Raw genomic sequence first — 20,829 nt, forward strand, 5'->3', positions numbered from 1 at the left:
ACCTACTACTTGTTTGTCTCAACTTACACAGTACACATTGCACATACACATAATTAATAAAGTGGATAAACTTTGGGTTGAACACATGAAAGTGGTGTTTGTGACATACTTGAAGAAAATGAATGGCAGCTTTTGTTTAGTGATCAGCACAGTCAGGGACTCTCTTTCCACCTCAACATCTGTTTGGGAGACACTGTACAAAGCAATTTAGTTAGGAGAAAAACATGGGGTGGCAGCATTTCTCCAGTGTAGAAGATCTAACAGGATGCTGCTTAAATCATAAAGCTAGGATTAAGTGACTCTTGGGGGGCCATACATAGGTAACCCTTGTCTTGCAGGATTAAGTTCAGCCTTGTTGCCTACCAACAAACAAAACTGATCACAGAGGACAAATGTGACCTCACACCCTCCCAATTTAAACAAACCTGAGATTAATCCACAGTCCTTTGCAAAAAGCAGTTTGTCACTCTATAGGACAATATAGCACAGTGGCACAGAAACGTCCTTGTCTTCAGTCTAGCTCACAGCCAACGCACCACGCACCCCAGCTACCTCCATCCGTCCAAAGCAGAGGCTGGCACTGTCTCCAGCAGCAGGAACAGGGTACCGGTACCCAGACTTAGCAGCTGAGCACTGGCACAATCAGGGCTGTGGAGGGACCTTCTGGCCAGGCGTGCTCCCAGGGCTGCGGAGGGACACACAGCCATCTAGCGGCTGGTCTCCAGTGAGGGCTGCTGGGCAGGCTGGTGGTCCAAATGTTCACCTCACGCTATGTATATTTGTTGATGTTTTGCTGTTATTTTTACGCACTTTATTTTATTCTAAAATCCCATCAAACCTAGCAAGCCATGCAATAAACCTAACATTTGGAAGAAAAAATGATGAAAGAATACTGCATAGTACAAACCTAAGAGTTAAAAATAAAATTCTAATACTTTTTCACCAAGTTTCTGTTAATCACAAGGACTAAAGAGTGATCACACATATAGTGAAAAATAAATTCATATCACAGTTCCAAAACCTAACAAAATTCAGTTACGTTGGTAAACTAAAAATCCTACAAGAGTGTAAGAGGCTGAGTTGAGATGGACCATTATACTGCCACATTAAAAAAAAATAGAAAAAGAGGCACATTTACATACGTGGTAGGAAAAGTCTTTTTATTCTCTGATTGTTGTTTTATAGGAGAACACTGTGTTTCGAAAGCACAGGTAATTGAAACACAACAGTAACAGCACATACCCAGTGAAGGTGATTTAAATATTACATACGCGTTAACATCTTCAACCAAAGAGGCCGACATAGTTACGTGATAGTCAGCCTTCTCCCATCAAAGCAACCCCCAGCCGTATGCAATGCTAACTACAGTAAGGAAATTGGACCCCAGAATTTCCTTTTGTCTAATTAGAAGCAAAAGATCTGCTGATCCTTAGTCAGAGTTGGGAAAGTCATTGTGACAGGTTTGAGGTTCAGCGCTGGTTTGCGTACCTGAGTCATACTTTGCCTTTATCAAAAGAACCAACAGAGCAGCAACAAAAAGTAAACTGTATTTTGTGGTCTTATGCTGATTAAAAAAACAGACTCTGTCCTTTATATCTTAGATAATGAAAGACACTGAGGGTTTAAAAAAAAAATCTATTATTTCCAAGAAAATATCCTTTTCTTTCTTTCCATTTAAAATCTAAAATTCCTTTTGTTGCATATAAAGCTGTCAGATTTGATTTTTGGAAGCATCCTCATCATTAGTGGACTTCTTTTCCTTTCTCTTTTCAAAGGGTGACTGCTAATGTCAAAACACAAGTTTTTTAGGCACCTCCCATGAGAATTCATTTCTTCCAAAGTGACCATAACATGCAGTCTTCTGGTAAATGGGCTTTTTTAGGTCCAACTCCCTGTGTGTATAATAAAAAGAAGAGAAAATTCTTCACATTAAGATACTTCATGATAACTACCATTAAAATCCTGATGTTATTATCCATTTCACCCCTTTAGTCAAGCAAGCATATTCTGGAGATGCAGGCCTACCTGTAAACATGTCCAATGGAGAACCATAAAAGTGACAACAGAACTTAAATGTAAAGTACTTTAGGGCTACAGGAAAAGTACTTATTATTGACAATTATTAATTTTAATGGAAAAGATGAAATAACCTTCAATTCCTTTTGTAAAAACATATCTTTTTTTTCACAGCAAAGTAACTTAAAATTCTTGGAATACAAAATTTATTTTATTTTATTTAAATTACACATACTATATAAAGCCAAATGCTGAAAGTATATGCTTCATATAAAACTTGAAAAGTACATCTTTTCAAAAAGTTACCTTAAAAGATATGGCACACTGGTAGATCCATAAAAAGTATGGACTGTGAAGACTGACAGAATGACAGAATGAGAGAAAGTCTCTTCTGTACTGCATGGAACAATACCATGCTAGTTCAAGAAGCTGACTCTTACATTGTAACATCTAATGATTTTGCAATAAATAACTTCTGGATGTGGTCACCAAGATATTTTCCTTTTTGTGTGTTTCTATACCTGACAATGACTCCAGGCCGAAGATCAAAGTTTTTGTGCACAATCTCCAGCAGCTCTTTCTCTGTTTTTTTGGAAGTTCCATAAGTGAATAGAGAAATGGACAGTGGACAAGCTACCCCAATGGCATAAGAAACCTATGGCAAAAAAAAAGAGACCATCGCAAATAAACACGACACCTCAGTGGGCAACAGTATGCAACAGAAGAAAGCATTCACTTGTGAACCATCTTAGGAAAAGTAAGACCTCTCCTTCACTTCCCATATTTGCACAATCTGTATTTGTAAGGGAAAAAAAAAAAAAAAAAAAAAAAAAAGAGAGAAAACTTCAAAAATGCTGAGGCCTCTGGATAACTTTCTTCCCCATTATCCAGTCATCCCATGCTCATTTCCATGACAGTAAGTGTCAGGGGGTTGAGGGCTCAATAAATGTCCAGAAAAACAGCCAATAAAAGAAAAGGTAAATGAAAAGTTCCAGCTTCAATAAGCTGATGGGCTATCAGTGATAGGACAGTGGTCTTGAACCAAGCACATCAAAGTCTTCCTTTCTTCAACCCCAAGCCATCACCAAAACTGCTTCTGGTCTCGTATGACATACATTCAAGGTAAAGGTGAAAAGGAAAAAATATTTTTGAGAAAAGCAACATCCATAGCAAACTATACCTGAACCAGAACACGGCGACAGAGCCCAGCTTTCACAAGAGACTTGGCCACCCAACGGGCTGCATACGCAGCTGATCGGTCCACCTTCGTGTAGTCTTTGCCAGAAAAGGCACCACCTCCATGGGCTCCCCAGCCACCATAAGTATCCACAATGATCTTTCGACCAGTAACACCAGCATCACCCTGAATCAGTAAAAGAATTTATCCATTTTACAATCCATTTTATTGTAACTCTCAAACAAGGCTCTGCATCCTTCAGCAGACTACAATAACGTGTAATTAAGTTCACCACATATGGGTTGCTGCAGGATAGCTGAAGGAATGAACTTGTCTCACCAAGCTACAACAGTGGCTACAAATGTTCTTTGAAGCCAGATTCACAACTAGTGATTGGTAGTCAAGTGAACAGGTTTACACCCAGATAGCTAGAGCATGCACTGCCTGTTTCAAAAGTAAATATTCCAGACATTATGGGAACTTTGGTTTAAGTTACCTATCTATCTGCCACCTCTAAACTGAATAGAATATTGCTAACAAACTACATGCCATATAGGAGCCATTGAGAGATTTTCAACTGTTAGAAAAATGTATCTTTTGGTCAAAATTTGAAGTTGTGTGAAGATGAACTGGTACACGTCTTTTCTGCATTTCCCATTGAAAGGTATGCCAGTGCTACCTTGTCCACCTTGACATGGAGGCTGGCACCCAGCACTTCCAGTGCAGTATCATTACAGAGACTGTCATACAAATATGTACTAAAAACACATTTCCAGTCCCAAAATATTTATAGTCTAATTTAAACTACACACAACCAGTATGGAGTAGTAGGCAGTTCTAGGTAATTGAGAAAGAAGGATTACATCTTTCTAAGAACAGATACTTATAGATTAATATTCTAAAACATTAAATAAGGAAGCACAGATAACCTCCTCTCTGCCTACACAGCTAACCTGATGGCTCCTCACAAGTACTTGATATTTTCATGTAGTCATGGTTAGTTGCTCAGTACCTGACTAATTGTCTGACACCCAATTTACTAAATGCTTGCACTTTCTGGTGATGGAAACATGGTGAAATTTGAAATTCAGTCTCCGCCTGTGCAGGCAAGTTTGAAATTCTTTGTCTGCAGAGTATCATGTCAGTAAAATCAACTGCTGGAATGTTTGCACAGCAAACACTAGTCAAAGAGTCAAAGTTTTTCTTATAAAGACTGTGCATATACACAGAAAACCTTTGGCATTGTTTGCTCCATTTTGCTGAGAAAGCAATGAGAGGTAAATCTGAATTGCAGATAGCTGAGCTTATCTAAAGGGTCCTGTCCTCCTGGGGTTCTCCTGCCCTACTCAAAGCTTAATTTCTGGTGGCACAGACAGCTGCAATGAGAAGACCTTGTGTGTCATCATGACTTGACTGCAGAACTAAGTAAGAGGAAGAGAAATGGAGAGGTGAAAGGAAAAAACCACCCCTCGTTTTAAAGGTGCTGAAAGAGCACAAATGCGTTTGTAAAGCGTGTGGAAGTCACTTTTGCAACGAGCTGTAATGTCCTCACAGTACCAGAGGGTGATGCTGTTGGGAAAACAGTGATAGCAGCAAAATTACTAATTTTGGCATAGCCAGAATTCAAGGTACCACCATGCTCAAAAAAATAAGGTGAAAATCCCAAGTGAAATACATGTGTCTTCCTTAGATGAACTGGAGATTAACACAGCTTTCCATAGCCAGTGTTGTTAAAAATAAAAATTAGTAATACTCTTATGAAAATTAATCAGAAAGTCCAAGATGTAAAAGACAAGGAAAGAAATCGTTATTTTCTGGTTCCTGCAATGCTATTGTAAATGGCCCAAGCGATGACCGCAGTTGTAAGGCCACGGACACACGGCAGATTGACCCATACTAAGTAAACTTATCTCAGGTTAAAAAGCTGCAAACATACGCTGCAACATGCCTGTGTTTGTATGTGCAAACATAAGCAATACAGTTCCACCACAAGTGTAGAAAAGATATTCCTGGCTGGCTTACCAAATGTAATTATATTTTATTTTTAACAGGTGCAGTTCAGTGCACACCTGAAAATTTTCATATGTGTAGCCTTCTTTTTGCATGTAGCTATGATTGCTGCATTGGTTCATTTGCTCCAAGTCACAGTTCAAGTTTGCCTCTCCATTTGTCCATAGTCTAGGATGTCAATAATACGTAAAATTACAGTGATACAATCAATTCAACTACACAAAACCACTTTTTTTTTAATAGTCATTATTATATTGATTAATCTCAACACCTTCCTACCTGTTCTATGGCAGTAATGTAAAAAAGACACAGCACCTTAGAAATAATTCTGGCAAATTCCAGTAAATTAATTAATTTGAACAGCAAAGGAAAAACAATGTCTATCTGAATTTGTTGTAAAATTGGGCCTAATTTCAGGAAGGAGCTTTGCAGTTTTGCTGTGATAGTTCTGAAGGGAACTGAAGACTAAAACATTGTGAATGGTGAATTTATTTTCAAAAATGAAATCTTAAAAGTCCTGATCCTACAGAGAGTGGAAGTTGTGCCTGACTTCTGTGAGTGCAGGATTAAATTATAAATCCCAGCTCCTGCACTGGCTAGATAAAGCCAAAGCGACATTTCTTTTCCTCACCAGGAGCAGCCTATCAGGGGCTGATTTTCAGAACAGATGAACACCTTCAGCTCTCATTGGTGTCAGGCAGAACAGCGTGAGCTACACAGATCTGAAAAACAGGTTCTGAAAAAAAGAGAAGTAAACTTTCTCTTGTCCATCTCTCTGTAAGGAATGCCTTCTGTTGAGAAAGGATTCTGTGTCTCAGTGCTGGACTCGAGAGGGTTCGAGGAAACCGAGAGCTGGGCTGCACCTTCCACACACAAAAGACTCAGCTCAACTTGTCTGCCTGGTCACAACACATGTATGATATACCCATGCCCTCAAAGGTTACTGTGGAACACAGCACATGAAACCCTGGGTGCTTCTCCCACATACAACTGCACTTACAACTTTCACTAGACAGCTTGCTTCTCACACCTTAGGACAAACATCCCAAAAAGCCCAGCATTTCTTTTAAGACACACACAAAGGCAAGCTGATAAAAGTACCAAAGTAATTCAACACAAACCTGAGGCCCTCCAATAACAAAACGTCCACTAGGTTGAAGGTGATAAATAGTTTTCTCATCCAAGTATTTTGCAGGGACAACAGCTTGAATCACACGATCCTTCAGGGTTCTGCGCATGTTCTCCAGTGAAATGGTTTCATCATGCTGCACAGATATCACAATGGTGTGAACACGCACTGGGATGACTGCTCCATTCTCCTGGATATACTGAACAGTGACCTGAATAGAACAGGGAGAAGGAGGAAGGAAAAAACCAAAGTTGCTATAAAACATATTACTGGTCTACATCAAACACCATGCTATGCTCTTCTAAGAGAAAAATTGTAGCAAAATGTCAATGCTGACATTATAATGATCACTGCTTACGTTGTTGGCAAGGTATGAAAAATGAAACCTATTTTCTCATTCTTCATTTTTGCAGTGCTGAGAAAAAAAAAAATAAGAAGACCCAATATGGATAATTTTCTATTAAACTATCCAAAATGTGTCTTTCGGTTGGGATTTCTAGCAAAAACTCCCAAGCCTCAGAAATCCACATTCTCAGTGCATTGTCAAAAAGGCCAGCCCAAATCCCTAAATACGAATAAATCCTTTGGATCTCTTATCACTTTTTGAACAAGCACAGATCACTTAGGTTTGAAGGGTTAAATGTTTCTTCACTGGTAGGCAGTTTAGTGCTCCTAGGACTCTGATACAGGTTAACCATTTTCCAGTAATCAAGGAGGCCATATCATCAGCAGCGGAAATGCTTTATCTGCTACTTGCAGGTTATGTAGTAGGATACTCTGAACATCATCAATTGCTGTCTTTAAAAATATTGAAGATTCCTGGAAAGAAACAGTGTTAGTTTTCAACTATCTGGACTATCCATAGCAGTATTTACCTGTGTCTTAGAGTCAGGCCTCAGCCAAGAAAGTTCTCCATTACGCCTCAGCTCTGCTAACCTGGCATTCAGTTTATGAGCAAGAATAATTGTTAGAGGCATGCATTCTTCTGTCTCATCTGTTGCATAACCAAACATCAAACCCTACAGGAGGAGAAGAGATACTTCAATCACTGTTAAAAGCACCACAACCAAAGGCAATGAGATTTCATCTGAAGCAAAGAGTAAACAGTACCCTCAGGTTTACTTTCTACTGTTTTACATTACAGTGCAAGAAGCCAAACTCAGATCAGGCTCCAACGTGTTACAGTGTAATGGCAAACAAACCATGTTCATAGAATTCTTCACGGAAAGCCTGAAGGTTTACCTGTTGAGCTGAAACATGGACAAAAATGGAGAAGTTTCTGTGAAAAAAAATAAGTTTCTCTCACAGAAAAAAAAAGCCTGTTGGAGCAAAACAATGTCAGGACTATTCTGTCATAGCAAAGGTGCTCTTATTAGCCTGGACAGGTTGTAGAAGCTTTTGTGTATGAATACAGACACAGTTACACTGCAGCTCACATCTGTCATTTCAGAGGAGTGGGATGAGAATAGTCCATAAAAGACATACCATTCAACCGATAAGGCACCTGCCTCAATGCCACACACTTCTAGTCACAGATTCTACTGTTATTCAGTCACGTTCCCTGCATTAGATTATAATTTGTTAAATAGAGTTAGCAGCATTTTATTTCTCCTCATCCAGTGTATGTTGTGATTTAAAAAAAAAAAAAAAAAAAAAAGACAGGAAGGTACTTGGATACAATGGGAAGAGAGGCCATCAAAGTGCCACAGAAAGTCAGATATCTTTTCATCTTATGTAGTATTACGTCCCCATGACAGCATAAAAGCATTTTAATTTAGTCCTCAAGGGTTTTTTGAACAGTATTAGCTTGGCTCCTGGACTCTGACATCTCCGCTTATGGTTCTCAACAGCATTGTTATAAACTAGATATTACTACTAATGATAATTCCTGTAAATGTTAAACTCACTCATACTGGCATCAGTCAGATTATGGAGTTTTTATGTTAGCATCTTTCTCTTGGGAACACACCATAATTATCTACATGTGTTATTTAGCTCATAGAAATGCAGTTTGGACAATCTTAATTATGTGGAACATCTATTACAATAGTTGCCTCTGGGAAATAAGTGAGAATTAAAAGTACTTTGGTGCATTTGCCTTCATCGTACTAATGCTGCAGACAGTTGAAACATCGCCTAATTTTTTTTGCTGTGTAAAATCTCAAGAGCTCTGTGAAAGCAAAGAGATCCTTTGTTTATTCCATCTTACAAGACAAGTCTGGCTGCAAGATGAATGGTCTAATGAATCTAAAGCTACTCAACAAAAACACATAATACATAAGCAAAACCCCTTTGCTAAGTTCTAAAGGACACATCTTCAGCTCCTACAAACTTCCAGAGCTCTCCTGACTTGCATGGAGTGCTTCAACAAACACCAGGCAAAAGTCTGTCCTCAAAGAACTTCCAACTGTTTCAATAAAAATATAGGTTTTGTTCTGGGCTAGCCCAAGATGTAAGTGTGGAAATCTTCACACGGGTTTTGATTAAGAAAATAGGGCAATGAGATAGGGTAAACTTTCCATTCAAACAGCTTTGATGTTTTAGATGCGATGTCATGTCTACCTGATCTCCAGCACCAACATCCTCTTCATCCCTGTGTAGATGAACACCTTGGGCAATATCAGGTGACTGCTGTTCCAGTGCCACTAAAACATTACAAGTCTTGTAGTCAAAGCCTATTTGGAAAAAAATAGTGGCAAATTAGCTTTTTCTGTCACAATTAAGGAAAGTAACATGGAACCATATGACAAAATTTTCATTCAGAAGGATACTGCATTCAGAACTCACAACCTAACTGCTATTTTTAGTTATATTTTTTGCCAATGCAATACTTAAAATTTTTTTTTGGGAAGGGGGTGGGGCATATAGTGTTGCCTTTATTGCTTGTTACTGCTTGTTTTCTCTTGCACTGACACCCTGTGCCAAGCCAATTCAAATTATGAATTGTTAACTGCAGAAAACTAGTCAAAAAAGTAAATAATCAGCTTCTCCCAAATTTAAACAGTATTAAAAACCTCCATGTAAATTCCTAGGGGCTGACGTGTTCAGCAACTGAAGGCTCTGCTCCCTGATACATTATTTGTTAAACAAGTAAAGCAGTATCTGTACCTAAATCTCTCGTGGCAGTTTGTGTGAGAGCCACAAACAGAGAAAGAAAAAAAACAGATTCAAGTCTCACAGCAAATCTGGAAGGGGGAATTTACTTTAGATTAGTTTCAAAGACCAAAAAGAAAATTTTAAAAAGAAATTGAAAGACTTGGAGAAGATTGTGGCAAAAATCTCCACCTGTTCCTAGGTATATTAATAGTAACCTGCTTCTCTCCAAATCCAACCTTTCCTAGAACAGCAGCTACTGGCAGCTGCTGACCAAACTCATGTTCAGCCAATACAACATATAGACGTGTCCATATGCATATGATCCATTTGAAGAATGGTCTTCACCCTCTTTTAAGTAGGCTATGTAGAGAAGAAAAGTGTATTTCTGTGTGCAATTGTTTGTTTTAGCTTTTTGTTTTACTTCTGCATAGAAATTGTTTTTTACTGGTTTGCTGCATCTCACCTTATCATTTTGGCAGTTAGGATAAAAAGGAGATTTATGACCTACTAGATTTGCCAGCATTTTCTGTTACGTGATGGTGGAGGTAACCTGCAGATGTGCTGCTATAATATTCTCCCACCACAATCTCCCTGTAAATTCAATAGCAATTGAAGGATATGCAAGAAATTTTTTTTTAACCAAAAGCTCTTAAAAGATGCACTTCACTGTAACAGTATGCTTGGAATATTTGTAATGTGTAAACAGACACATGGCAAATCAGGAGGTGAAATGAGTCTGGTGTATACGGCATGTTGTCTTGTTTTATCATTTGTACATTACATAAACTGGATTTGAACTGCACACTCCTCAGTGTAGGAGGACTTATTCAGAGCTAAAAGAGCACCTTGCACAATGAGAACCTGCTTCACACCTGGGTGTTCTAGATGCTACCACAGTACAAATATCTAATGGTACAATGAGATGAACTAGGTTTCTTCATCCCTCTCTTTCACACCAAGATGCAGCAATGGGCTTGCCAAATGCATAACCAAGATTCGAGTTCTTGCAAGTTTGGAGGAGCAGTAGATGCTGTCGCTCAAGTTGCTGTTAACTATTCTGGCCTGATACCACAGTTCAAAGTATATTTTGACTACTCCCTTTCACTTCTAACTAACATATGATGGTTTTTCTACTTACTGGGATAAAGCCAGAAAGTGTATCACGTAGCACCATGTAAGCAGCTTTCACGCAGGATATTTATTTTCTCTCAGGCTTACTAAAGCCCATACATGGAAGTGGTGACAGACCTGTTCTGCAGTTGCCTATTGCTTGCTCTTCAAGGATTTCATTAGTTTTTCCACCAACCTTTAGCTGAATCATCATAGCCAATATGTCTAATTGCATCTCGGACAACTCGTTGATAATCCACAATAGCATGAGATGTGATCTCCCCACAGAGCAACACCATTCCTGTCTTACAAACTGTCTCTGAAAAGAGAGATGAAAACAGGATTACAACAGCAGAATAACCTAGTCCACTAAGACAAATAACTATGTTTGTGATTACAGTGATTTTGAGAGATCTACTGGGTATATACAGTGCAAGTCCTTTCTACCCATATTTTTAGCAATATTACCTCTTCCTACAGCAAATATTTTCATGTTCACCATATGTCTGAAAGTAAGGAAAATATTAATATCTCCAATTTACAAATGGGAAAGTGAATCTGTTTCTCCCAGGAAAATTCAGTTCACACACAAAATTGACTATCCTACCCTTCTGCAGTCTGCTTAGGCTTCAGTCTTTATAAAAACTTTTACTGTTTCTTCTCATCTCTCCTTCTTTTGAAGACCGTAATTCTTATGTAATTTTTGAGAGTAAAATGAGTTAGCAAATGATAGCATCAAGTTCTATGCAAATATCATAAAAAAGAACGGTGACTGGGTGATGACTTAAAGCAAAGCAGCAAACAACTTACCACAAGCAACCTTGGCATTTGGGTCCTGTTTGAGATGGGCGTCTAGCACAGCATCGCTGATTTGATCGCAGATTTTATCTGCAAGGCATCAAAGCTGGGATTCAAAACCATAGCACTCAATACAAAACACGGACTGTTTGCATTACTTTGAACAGGTAGGTGTTTCATTCTGCAAGGAATTATTTTATTGCTTATTACTGCAGTATTTAAGCTACATAAATAGAAAGATGTATGAAACATCCTGCAAGCGAAGCCAGTAGATACAATGGGGAATTTACTTACTGGTGTAAACTAATACTGACTACAACTTCACCTGTAGTTTTCCGCACTTAAGCCTGAAACAAGTATGTTATGCATGACCTGCACTACAGCACGCACTCCACATCAGTGGTGTTCTAACATGAAGGTGATATTCCACCATCAATTTCCATCTGCCCCACAGAAAGTTAGAATGAACCTGAACAACACTGCTGGGAAAGCCTGAGAAAGAGTTTAGATCACTACAGGTAACGCACAGCTCAGAGTCAGGTGCCTGTTTCAGGTTTGCTGCCTCTCAGTGCTTCCTACCATCCTGCAATGCCATCTCCTAATAATCCCTGCAACCCGCCTAAGGCAGGAGAGTGAGTGCCACACACAGAAGCAAGAAGGGGTTACCAACTGAAGAAGTTTACCAGAGGTAAGTCTTGAGTATATCTTCAGTTACATTCCAAATACAAAGGTTTCAGCTCAGGTTTATCACGATAATCTTTTCTCCTTCTCTATCTCTCTTTTCTTACCTTTTTAATGAATAACTAATCTTAATCAAATAATGTAGTTAATGTAATGAACACAAAACGGCAGCACCTATAACAATGCCTTCCATGTGAAAATGGTAATTTTTTCATATATTTTAATTTTATAGTTCTTAAAAAATATCTAATATTGCATACTATGTTTAGGTGTTGCCGTAAGATGCTGTGTGGCAAAATAAATTAATCTCCTGCCTTGCCATTTGCAACACAATGTGTTGGAAAGCAGTGTTTTGTAAGAGTTTGTCATTAGAGACTTTTAATACATTTAACCTCAAGTCAAAATAAATTCTCATTTATTTTCATAACAAAGGTGTACATTTAGCTAAGACGGACAAATCAAAGACTGGAGAACTAATGTGTTTCTGACAGTCTTATCTCCCATATCAACCACTTCAACACAGAAAGAATGAACACAGAAGACAATTAGCAAATGTAGGCTGCATTGGAACTTTCAGCCTTGCAAGAACTGTACATGGGTTACTAAATTTGGGATAATTATTACCAAACAGGAAGCAAACACCATTCTTGCAATTTAGTTAGAAGTCCAAATGAACCTTGGGGACGTTATAATATTCTCCCACCACAATCTCCCTGTAAATTCAATAGCAATTGAAGGACTGCAATAAACAACTTCTTTAAACCAAAAGCTCTTAAAAGATACACTGCTCTGTAACAGTATACTTGGAATATTTGTAACGTGTAAGACTGCGGACAAATGTGGCAGGATTTTATTAAAATGTATCTCTGCTTGCTCTCTTCAACCTTTCCATTTCTATAAGGAAATATTACCATATTTTCAAGCACAAAAGCAAAAATTGCTGAAGAAAATATGTAATTTTCTATTACCTGGCTGGGACAACAGAGCAACTGGGATAGGATTATGATCTTGGTGCAGTCCAATGCCCTGCAGTAAACTCCTAGTGATAGAGACAGCTTTCTAGTCTTTTTTTCACCACTCAGAGTTTCTATGCCAGGAACAATCTTTATCCTTGTCCTTGTTCCACATGAAACATGTCTCAGTGGCATTAGATGCTAGTGTCCCACGTTTGTCTAAGCTCCCTGTATGTACAATGGGATATTATGTTCCATGTATGTACAGGGATATTATATGCATTCTTTCCAGAATATTGAAGAAGAGTACAGGTAATCCCATATGACTAATTCATCCTCATTTCTCCTTGTGGCACCTAGCTGGTATAAAGAATCTTATGTTGGTTTTGCATGCTGTGATTCAAATTAATTTGTGAACTAACACTTTTATGAAATGTCTCAAGGGAGCAGTAGCCATAGTAGGCAGTGAAATCAATAAGTGGAGATTTAACAGGATTTTTTCACAGGGTGGGGTTGTGCATGAACTGTATCTTTACTATCTACAATATTTCATGGATATTGGTAGAGAGAAAAGCAAGACTTTTGCTTCCCTCTTAGAGAAAGAACACGGCAAACATTCATGAACAAAAAGCACGGTCCACAGTTTGTCTTACAAAACTGTTACTCCAAAAAGATCATGATAGAAAACTAGACGAGCATAGAAATGAAAATATCTCCGCACAATAGCAGTAGTGAGATTGCTACAGAAATACTAGATTTTGTTGGTGGTATTCCAAGGATGATGTTAAGGAGCTGTGGGAAGTTTTAGGAGAGACTGAGAAAAATGCCCCCAAATCAGAAAAGTATACTTTACAGGATGACATCAGTCAATCTCAATCTAGTTTTGAATGGCTGAAGGAAAGGCAGTCTACCAGAGGAAATTCTTATAGGCATTGGGATCACACTCTCTAAGAACCTAAAAATACTATGTTGAGAGAAAAGTTTTTGTCTGATGGACAAAAATGTAACTACAGTTGATAGCTGAAAATTAAAGAGAGACAGATAAAGATTTGAAAAGGAAAATCTTTAAAGGGTGAGAGCCATTGAAACCATTCATCTAGAGGCATGCAGGACTCCTTGTTCCTTAAAATCTCTAGATGAAAATCAGGTATCTTTCTGAAAAGTATGAATGAAATTCAACCATCATTTACTACCATATTTAAAGAATTCTTGCATGAAATATTATTCCTTGTGTATGAAGGTCAGATCAGATTATATATCAGAGGTCCCTTCTGGTCTTTAAAATCTATATGAGAATATAATCAATTAAAATAATAAATTAGAATAATTTAATCTACTATGATGACAGTATACCGTTAGATTAAAATAGGCTGAGACAAATCAGTTTGACAATTCATCCCATATCTGATTGTTGGTGCAACAACCAACAGTTCTAGTGCAACTAGATCCAAATACAGATACAGATACATCTGTCAAGACTGGAAGGTGAAATCTAGCTGGGTGACTGGCTGATTAATGCATTAAATTAAAGGCATGTCTATTAGTAAAGGTCTCCGGTGTAAAATAAAACCAGGGGTTCTATTTTTAGCAATGCTTAGCAGGCTTTGTGCACCCATCATTCTGTTATTTAAATTTCTCATCTCAACTGTCCCATTTCTCTTCTTAGCTGCTAATTGTGACAGGATATGTTTGTCCATTATTTCCTTCCTTTTTTTGTTCCTTCTTTTTTGGAAACAGGGAAAGCATAATGGACTACCTCTAATGAGGCATTATTGTCTAAAAAAAAAAAAAAGTAATAGGTAACAGTTCAGTTTATGCATACCTTCAATGCAGTGAATTACTATCCAATAGGAGAAATACTGCAAAGGGGGTGTCTAGGCTGAGGATTTCTTTACTGAACAGGAAAGTATGAGATAAGCGTGACTTCTTTTCATGAAGTCCAATCATCCCACAGATTAAGTCTTATGGCAGAGATGCCAATTAGCTGTAAAATAGCTCTTGCTAACTATAAAAGGAATGAATGAGTCTAGGGGCCCTGATGATAAACCCTACTCAACTGCCCAGTTGTCATGATACGAAGTAAAGGAAACATTCAATCACAAAAGTGATCTCAAATTAGAAGAAGCTTCACAGTTTTCCAGATAGTTGGACTTAAGTTTGTTAGGTGAATCTAGACTATCTAAGAGGCTAACACAAGCCGTGACACCTGCAAGTTCTCAGGACTCCCCCAAAGAATTCAGTTTCAAGGATTCACCACACACACAAATCTCTGAACAGCAGTAACAACTGAAAATTTAATTCAAAAATGCTCCTCCCTTTGAAGCACCACGAACAGGTACAACCACACTTCTGGCTTTGATGGTGTAGTAAATATAATAAACATTGAACATTTCAAAAGGTAGGGTTGTTTTTCTTAAAAGCCTGTGATCATCAAAATAACATTCTGTACTTTTAATCATATTTTATTTATATCAACAGAAAAAAAAAGTAATTTTAAACTAGAATGTGAAATTATGTATATTCAAAATATCATAAACTGAGCAATTCTTAGTTTTCTGGTAAAAAAATAAAAATTCAGGAAATGCAGATACTTATCATGAGCACTTCATCAAAAAGTAAGCTTTCCACCAAGAAAAGTTTCATGAGAAAGACTTTGAATATCTGAATTGTGCTGTACTACATTTTTCCTATTGAAAAGACTCTTCAGGAGTGCTAATTGAAAATTGCAGTGGTACTTCAATATTAACACTACACTACTTAAATATCTTGTCCATCTGTTCTTGAACATTTGTTCAATACACAGTTTACTGAAGTATTATGTATATTGTTAAGTATATCATGGTTAGATATTAAGTATATATAATGTGAGATAGAAGACATGCATTAGCCTGTTGGAAAGATCTGCATTTTTCTGTTTTTTTTTTTTTTGGTGACTTTTTTTCTGTGAATATCTTCTGTGAAGATAAACATATGTTTTTAATATGGTTGAAAATCTGAGGGTACTTTTATCAGATGTTTTCTCTTATATTTTTAAAGAGATTCCTTGATACTTACTGGAAAACTGAATGACATTCTGTTTGTAGGCAATTCCACCTGAAGTCACACCAGATAGGGGAAGGAATTAATCCTAAGTGGTTTGACACCTGTAAGACATTGTGGGTCAGAGAAACACACAATGCCTTTCAAAGCACAGTGAAACCATTGTGCAGCACGGACAGACACTACTGGACAAAGCAAAATGGAGCACTGACAAAAAACAGCTGTCTAAAAAAAAAATAAAAAAAAAAAAAAAAAAAATCTCTCTCTTCCTCACACTGTTATCTATGTGCTTTAATTATACTGAAATGAAGAAGTCACATGTTAAGACTTCAGAAAGTTTGGAATTTACCCCACTAAATGCCGGGATTAAAGACCTTCTGGAAGGAAGTTCCAAATTTTATACTCAAGTGATTTTGAAGAATTTGGACTGAGAAGATGGAATAAACAGAGTCTTCTGTAAAGCCTTTGGAGAGCATAGGTAATACCTGTACGTTAATTATTGCCAGCTATTACTTGCTTCTATGGAATTTGGGCTTCTTAGGGACACACAGATCTTAGGCATTGCACAGGTATAAGGCAGTTCTCTGTACGCTCGGATAAATGAGCATGTAATTTTCTCCTGCTTTGTTTACTAAGGAGGAGGTCTCCATTAAAGCGTTCAATCCTCAGCTAATATAATCAAAACAATTTAAATTTCCACTAGACAAAGATCTGGTTCAGGATTTTTACTTCACATAACGCCCTCTAGCAAAATTATACTATCGCATACAGAAGAGAAATAATCAAGAACACACAAATTATCCATTTGGTATCAAACAGAGGAACTCAAAACTCACAATAAAATTCTGGCGCTACTGATAACGTCAGAAGCCCAACTACTGCCTCAAACACCAGGCCCCATTTTAAGAAATAGCCAAGATTTCCCTGGTTGATAAAAACCTAATGGCATGTCTACACCTCTCACATAAAACCACAGACAGGGAAAAGGTGGGTTGGCCAAGATCTGGCAACCTCTGCCAGAGGAGAGGGTGTACACAAATCCAGCCAGGGGTAGCACTGTTCCTCAAAGGCCTGATGAGTATTTCAGAGCAGGAGGAAAATAATGCTTATGGGACTTATAAGAAAGCCTACTGAGGGCCAATAGAGTTTTTTGAAATAAAGAAGGGAATGTGAATAAGAACTAGAAAACAGGTCAAATTCTAAAACAAGATACAAGACGAAAAAAAAGAATTGGTAAAGGAAGGAAACCAAGGGACAAAGCTAAACCTGGGGGACTCAGATGAACTCTTCCTGTTCTGAGACTTGTCTATTATTCCCCCAGTGGGATTAAAAATAATTATTACAGTTGCATAAATTGTGACCTGTCATCTTTGGAACTACCATCATCAATTTAAAATTACTGTATTGTATAATGTTGTTTTCCAACAAAACTAGACTGTGCTACAGACGCTGGATGTAATTATATATAAATTTGAGATGGGACCTATGTCCCAAGGACAGAACGTGGTTGTTATTTTCTGGTTGTATTACATCAGAAAGAACCTCAACTGGCTTAACTTGATGTAGCTGCCTTGACATTGACAGAGATGTACTCAATTGCATCAGCCATGGATTTGAGCTGCAGTAATAAGTTAATATTCTAGAGGAGAATTAATATTCTAGAGGAGAATCAGAATTAGAGACATAAAAATCTCTCTGCTGACCTTTTTATTCATTCCATCCATTTATGATTTACTCACCTAAAACAACTACACACCTGAAAAAGCATTATTATAGCAAAAGGCACAGGATGCCAAATCAGTTTCTAAAATAAATACACTTTTCAAGACATCAAACAGTCTACTGTCCCCTGGCCTCATTTGGGGGAACGCTTGCTGTTGACATAAGGTACATGTTTATGGTAGAAGAACATTTGTTTTCAATAAAATTGAACTAAGGTCTGCTGACCATACATAAAGTTTAGCAAATAACTGTCCACTGTTTGCTTAAGCAATTCCATATATTGCTTCAGATGATGGAATGGGGGGAAAAAAAAAATCCATAACTTTCCCATGTACAGCTGCTGGGACCATTGATTTCTAAGGGCTTTAAAATAGCCTGCTTAGAGACATTGCTGTTGTGAGTGACCGTTTTAGAGCATAGCATAGGACAGTTTCATAGGGCCCATAAAGATACAGAACTTGAGAAGCAAGCTATGCATTCTTATCCATATGTGAAACTCGAGTCTATCAGAGATATAGTAGTGTCTCCAGAGTAATACTGAAAGAAATTCAGATCAAAAGGAAGGAGCAGCAACCATAAACCCCACTGCCCTCCTCAGTGTAACACACACCCTGCAAAGGCACGTAAAGTCCTGTTGGAAGCACCCTAGTTATAGCGGCTCTATTGCCTATATGGACAAGGTCCAATAGAAATAAGTAAAAAGCATCCTATTACAAATAACTTCTATAATAATATTAATAGCAGATTAATTCTCCTTCAGGTTTTAAAAACATTTTAAATGAAAATATTATTATTTTCACACATTTGCCACAGCTAGTTTCTTACCTGGATGTCCTTCTCCCACAGACTCTGATGTGAACATGAAAGCCCCTTCATCGTCCAGCGTGTGATCACATAAACCATCCACTGGCCCATTCATGATTGTGATGCTTTTCCTGATGGATTATTGCAAACAGTGGTTGAAGAGTTCTACCTTTAGTGCCTTCTCTTAAAGGAGAAGGTTCTTTATCAGCAGGACTATCGCTGTCTTCGCTTATTACCTCTTACACGATCTTGAATTTCAGCGTGTGAAATCAGCGTGTGCTTGCATCTGTGTACGCATGCAAGGAGCATGCATGTGCCTGAAGTCTGTATCCCTACCTAGCCTGATCTGTCAGTCCCTGAGCTGCTCCTATATATGGAAAAGTGAAAGTGCCTAGATAATCATGTGAGGAAAATGGAAGAGCCCATTTCTTGGCAGGGGAGTTAGTTAACTTCAGGATATTTCACTAATTAACTCAGTTCTTGGAAACATCCTGGATTCAACCTGTGCAAGATTGGTTATTGTAGCAAGTCAACTGAGCATGAAGTAATCCTGGAGTACTGGTGACAGTTCAGGTCAGCTGCTTCTTCAGTTTGTCTCTCCCCTAATTCTGGGATCTATGTTGTGCTTCCAACTGTGTGTTGTGGTTTTGCAGGGTTAGATAAAAATCTGTAAATGCATGTCTTTCCTAGCAAGAGACTGGAAGATCTTCGTTCTGCATCATATAACTGTATTTTCCTTTTACTTTTTGATCTCTTGAAAAATAGAATTATCTCCTGAAGTATTTTTTTTTCATTTTCATTCATTCTTCACACAGATCTGAGAGACGAAACATCTGATAAGGTGTAGCATGACGAGTGTTTCATTTATGCAGACCTCTCCCTTCAGCCCTCGCTTTTCTTTTCCTGTGTCTTTTCTGTTAATTCAGATCCATCCTCTCTTTTTGTATCATATTCTTATATTATATTCCATGACCCTTAAAAATATGCTGCCACATCTGTACTCAGTGCTCACTTCTGCTACTGAAAATTTCTTCTACAGCTCATGTCTGGAATATGCTGATGGTATGACAGGTATGAAGACAGATGGTGTTTGGTGTGTTTAAGTGCCATTAAGTTAGTATACAAAAAAAACAAGTAAACATAACCGTGGGGCAGAGCCAGAAAATGCCCAGCACTACTGCACCATTATAAAAAACTGTAATTATTCTTAATTCCTTTACAGAAACCATTCTAGTCTCAATCCCAGACCAAATCAGCAGTCTACCAAAATAAAAATTTCCCTTTATTTCAATGAACACTGAATCATACCCTTTTAATAATTCATTTAGATGTTACAGTGAAGTACCTGATTCTTGGATTGGAATGAGTAACATACTGCTTGTTCCATAGCCCTTGCAATTTTGACAGCAATGAAATCCTTATCACTCTGCAGTTTAAAAACTTACTTAGTTTACTTCAAACCCTTGGTCAGTATTATTTTAAAAGATCACTTTATCTGGCCCCTTGGATTCAAATTTCAGCATTGCTACATATTTATGTAAGAATTCATTAGAATTTTTACTTTCTGCCTACATTCCTGAAAACAATAACCAATGCCTGTGAATGTTCACCAGTAATCTGCTGTACCACTGGCCCCTATCTAATTATCATTGATGTGGAATCGTTCATTGCAAAGACATTTTCTTGGTTTTCTGTTGTACAGAATTCATTTCACGGAAGGAAAAGCACTTGTTGCACTTAAAAATGCAGAATTCACACGTCAGATACATGTTATGAGGCATAACTTTCTCTGGAGTAAACTGTCATCACCGCACTGACACAAAGATTCTATCCAAGCCTGAATAAATTACACATTAACACTACCTAGAAAAATAGAATTTGTAAAAAAAAATAGAACAACAAAGAGTAACTAATTATGTTACCCTAGTTAACGGGTAACATTCAAAAATTATATTAACTTTTAAAGTAAAATAACACTAGTGATAAGCATTCATTCTTAAATGCAAATGTTTTTTTTTCTTTCACAGAAAGACATGATGGGAATGGATGAAACACTGCCTTCAGAAACTTTTTGTACACGTAAGAGTTTTCATTCTAATTCTACAAACAATCCTCCAGCAAAAGCAGATAAGATTGAATATTGTTAGTCTTGTTCCACTCTTGCTTTTGGCTTTGCTGTCTCTTGGTTTTCAATGCCACCGAAGGACAGAAATTGTAGTTTGAGAATCATCATTCTTTTCTTACGGTAACACTTAAGCAGAATGTAGAAACAGGCCTCTCACACAATTCTCTTA

The 20,829-nt window shown here is 37.6% G+C and overlaps 1 protein-coding gene across 2 annotated transcripts; it reads right to left on the bottom strand.

Moving 5' to 3' along the window:
* Window positions 1-1,142: 1,142 nt before the first annotated feature.
* MAT1A (methionine adenosyltransferase 1A) lies at window positions 1,143-19,372 on the bottom strand. 2 transcript variants are annotated; one of them, XM_086751987.1, is made up of 10 exons: window positions 18,772-19,372; window positions 18,557-18,666; window positions 11,349-11,426; window positions 10,735-10,857; window positions 8,895-9,007; window positions 7,208-7,351; window positions 6,325-6,543; window positions 3,197-3,379; window positions 2,538-2,671; window positions 1,143-1,892 (listed from the first exon to the last, which is right to left on the bottom strand). In XM_086751987.1, the coding sequence occupies exons 2-10, from the start codon at window positions 18,648-18,650 to the stop codon at window positions 1,790-1,792; spliced, it is 1,191 nt and encodes a 396-aa protein (XP_086608113.1). In that variant the 5' UTR covers window positions 18,651-18,666; window positions 18,772-19,372; the 3' UTR covers window positions 1,143-1,789. The 2 variants fall into 2 exon arrangements, with proteins under 2 accessions (XP_086608113.1, XP_086608114.1); XM_086751988.1 differs by adding an exon at window positions 16,025-16,113 and having other exon boundaries at window positions 18,557-19,365.
* Between the last annotated feature and the right edge of the window lie 1,457 nt (window positions 19,373-20,829).

This window comes from Chlamydotis macqueenii, chromosome 7 (genome assembly GCF_036417535.1).
Source record: "Chlamydotis macqueenii isolate bChlMac1 chromosome 7, bChlMac1.mat, whole genome shotgun sequence".
Classification (NCBI taxonomy): domain Eukaryota; kingdom Metazoa; phylum Chordata; class Aves; order Otidiformes; family Otididae; genus Chlamydotis; species Chlamydotis macqueenii.